This window comes from Nannospalax galili, unplaced genomic scaffold, assembly GCF_000622305.1.
Source record: "Nannospalax galili isolate Female #2095 unplaced genomic scaffold, S.galili_v1.0 scaffold812, whole genome shotgun sequence".
In the NCBI taxonomy this organism is placed as follows: Eukaryota; Metazoa; Chordata; class Mammalia; order Rodentia; family Spalacidae; genus Nannospalax; species Nannospalax galili.
In genome coordinates, this window is record NW_008330725.1 from 7133 (window position 1) to 9880 (window position 2748).

A 2748-nucleotide genomic window follows, 5' to 3' on the forward strand; every position below is an offset into this window, starting at 1 on the left:
AGAGAGAGAGAGAGAGAGAGAGAACCCTATTTAATATCTGATTGTTGAGGCTGATTTGCTAGGACTTAAAGGACTGTGGCATACACACAAAGTTGTAATGGATTTCATAACTCTGTTTTTCTTTATTTCTTCCTTCGACATGGTGCGACTCTTACAGCCAGGCTTGTCCTGGACCTGGAAGAGGTTATTCCTGCTTCAGCCTCCAGAGTGCTTAGCTTACAGTGCTGTGACTCACACACTGTCCTCCCTCTCCTTCCTTTTCTCCCTCTCTCTCGCTCTCTCTCTTCTCCTCTCTCTCTCTCTCTCTCTCTCTCTCTCTCTCTCTCTCTCTCCTCACACTTTCTCTCTCTGAACGTCTCATGTAAACCAGGTTGTCCTAAAACTCTATTTAGCCATGAAGGATTTGAATTTCTGATCCTCCGGTCTTTCCTTCCCGAGTGCTAGTATTACAGCCATGTGCCACTAAGCCTGTGTTTTGTGGTGAAGGGGATCCATTCCAAGGCCTCTAAAGCCTCTTGTAAGATGGCATGTACTCCACCAATTCGACTTTATTGCCAGTCCTTGTCCTGAAATTTCTACTTTTTAAAAAAAGAGATTAATAGGAGCTAGAAGAATGGCTCAGCACATAAGAGCACTGGCTGCCCTTGCAGAGGACCTGGGTTCAGTTACTAGAACCCACATGGCAGCTAACAACCATCAGTTACTCTTGTTCCAGGGGATCTGGCACTTTCTTCTGGCCTCTGATGGCACTTCGTGAATGTGGTACACTTACAGACATGCATGCAAACTACTCATGCACATAAAATTAGATTAATATTTATTTTTATTTTACGTGCACAAATATTTTCCTTGCATGTATATCTTTAGGTGTACCATGTTACCTGAAGAGGGTACAGTGTGTGTGCTAGCAATCGAACCCAGGTCCTCTGCAAGAGTACTAGCAGTCTGAACTGCTGAGCCATCTCTCCAGTCCAAGTATTATAAGTTTCTTAAAGAGGAAGGGTTATTGGTATAGTTTATTGGAATTGTTGATTTTGGCCGTAGACAAGACCAGATCTCAAATTTTTTTTTTAAAGCTAGCCATCTTTTTATTATATTTTTAAGGAGTGGGGATAAGTGGAGTGAGTGCAACACAGGACATCCTCTTGCATATCAGATTCATGCATTGGAATCTCTATCGTGAAGTTCCATTTTCCCAGCTGCTCTCTGCAGTTACATGGCTTTACCACAGCTCATGAAATTTGTGTTGTTTTCACACTGGTTTGGAGACACTGTCTGCCTGTGTGGCCAGGGCAGCATGAGCTTGCAGCTCCAGTGCAGACCACCACGATGCCAGGACGCATAGTTCTGGAGTCATAAGTAATGATATCCATTCCACACACTCTGCTCATCCTTTTACACATGGGTTAATTCCTTGAAAGTGGAACAAGGGCAAGATAGACGTAACTCCATTCCGTGGTCTTCGCTTGAGGACCATGAGAGAGCATCAGTATTCTTTGTCTAAAGAAGGATGGAGCTCATCTCTCAGGCTGCTGTATGACCCCTTTCCATTAGGAATAGGATTCAAAGACACAGTGGTTGGAAATGCATGTGGGTACTATCGACAAGCTACCCTGCTCCCAGTGATGGGGTTTGTCTCTGAGACAACCAGACAACTAGATCAGAATGGGAAACATGGGGGTCTCCACCATTGCCAGAGCAGTGACTCTGGAATTGTTCTTGTGATGAGGGAGAAGAAGGGTTTCCTAAACGTTATCCTGAAAATATATTTTTCTTGACAGCTTCCACCAGATTTCTGACCTTGAGGCTCTTTCCAGATGAAGACCCAGGACCCACCAACACTTCCTGGAGCTTGCAAGGGCAGAGCCTGCTGAAGGATGAGGTGTTGGACATCTCAGCTCTGCAGAACCTGCCCATTGAGCTCTTCCCATTCCTATTCAAGCGGGCACATTAACATACTGAGAGCAATGGTTCCAGCTTGGTTTTTTCCCTGTCTCCCCTTGCGGGCCCTGATAAATATCCCCCTCCTGGAGACTTTGAAGGCTGTGCTGGATGGAATGGATGTACTGATTATAGAAAAGGTTGGCCCAAGATGAGCAAGACCAGGCTAGAGGATGGAGTCCCCGAAACTTCAGGGAAGGAGCAGCTGGAATCAGGGAGAGTGGAGTCAAAGGAGATCAGACACTTTTGGTAGCATCAGCACAGAGGACAGCAGAGGCCTCAGGAATTCCAGCAAGATGTGGAGAGGACTGATGATCTAGTGGACAGATTAGATGGTTCCAGTCCCAGAGGAAGGGGTCTCCCCTGCTTCCTCTACAGGCACAAGTGGAGTCAGGATGGATTCAAGGGGAGCACAGAGGAAGGAAGGAAGACAGGCTACAGATGCTGCACAAGCAAAGGTATACAAGACTCTGGCTTTGATTCTGGCAGTGAAAAAATATATTTCTAAGATAGCCGAGGAAAGGAAACTGACAGTTGAGATGTGAATATGTTGGGTTTTGTCCTGTCTTCTGGGATTTCTACCTAATTTACTCACAGGAGGAGGAAACTGCACCTGATCTTTGGCGTGTATGGTCTGGAGCTAAACATGTTGGATGCTCACAAGTCATGAATAGTCAGCAAACGGAAGTATGATCCCATAGCTAAGGTGAAGCAACCCTTGAAGGTATTGACTGATTTTGATCCTGTGAGGGACGATCTGAGTGAAGAGGAAAAATGCTTGCTGCAGTGGGCCCAGCAGAGAACAAG

The 2748-nt window shown here is 45.7% G+C and overlaps 1 protein-coding gene across 1 annotated transcript in view; it reads left to right on the top strand.

Annotated features, from left to right (window-relative positions):
• Positions 1–1954, top strand: part of LOC103748435 (PRAME family member 12-like) — a 6708-nt gene extending 4754 nt beyond the window's left edge. The window contains exon 4 of the mRNA XM_008851083.1: positions 1782–1954. Within this exon, the coding sequence (XP_008849305.1) occupies positions 1782–1954 (173 nt within the window). The remainder of the gene's footprint in view (positions 1–1781) is intronic.
• The last annotated feature ends 794 nt before the right edge of the window (positions 1955–2748 follow it).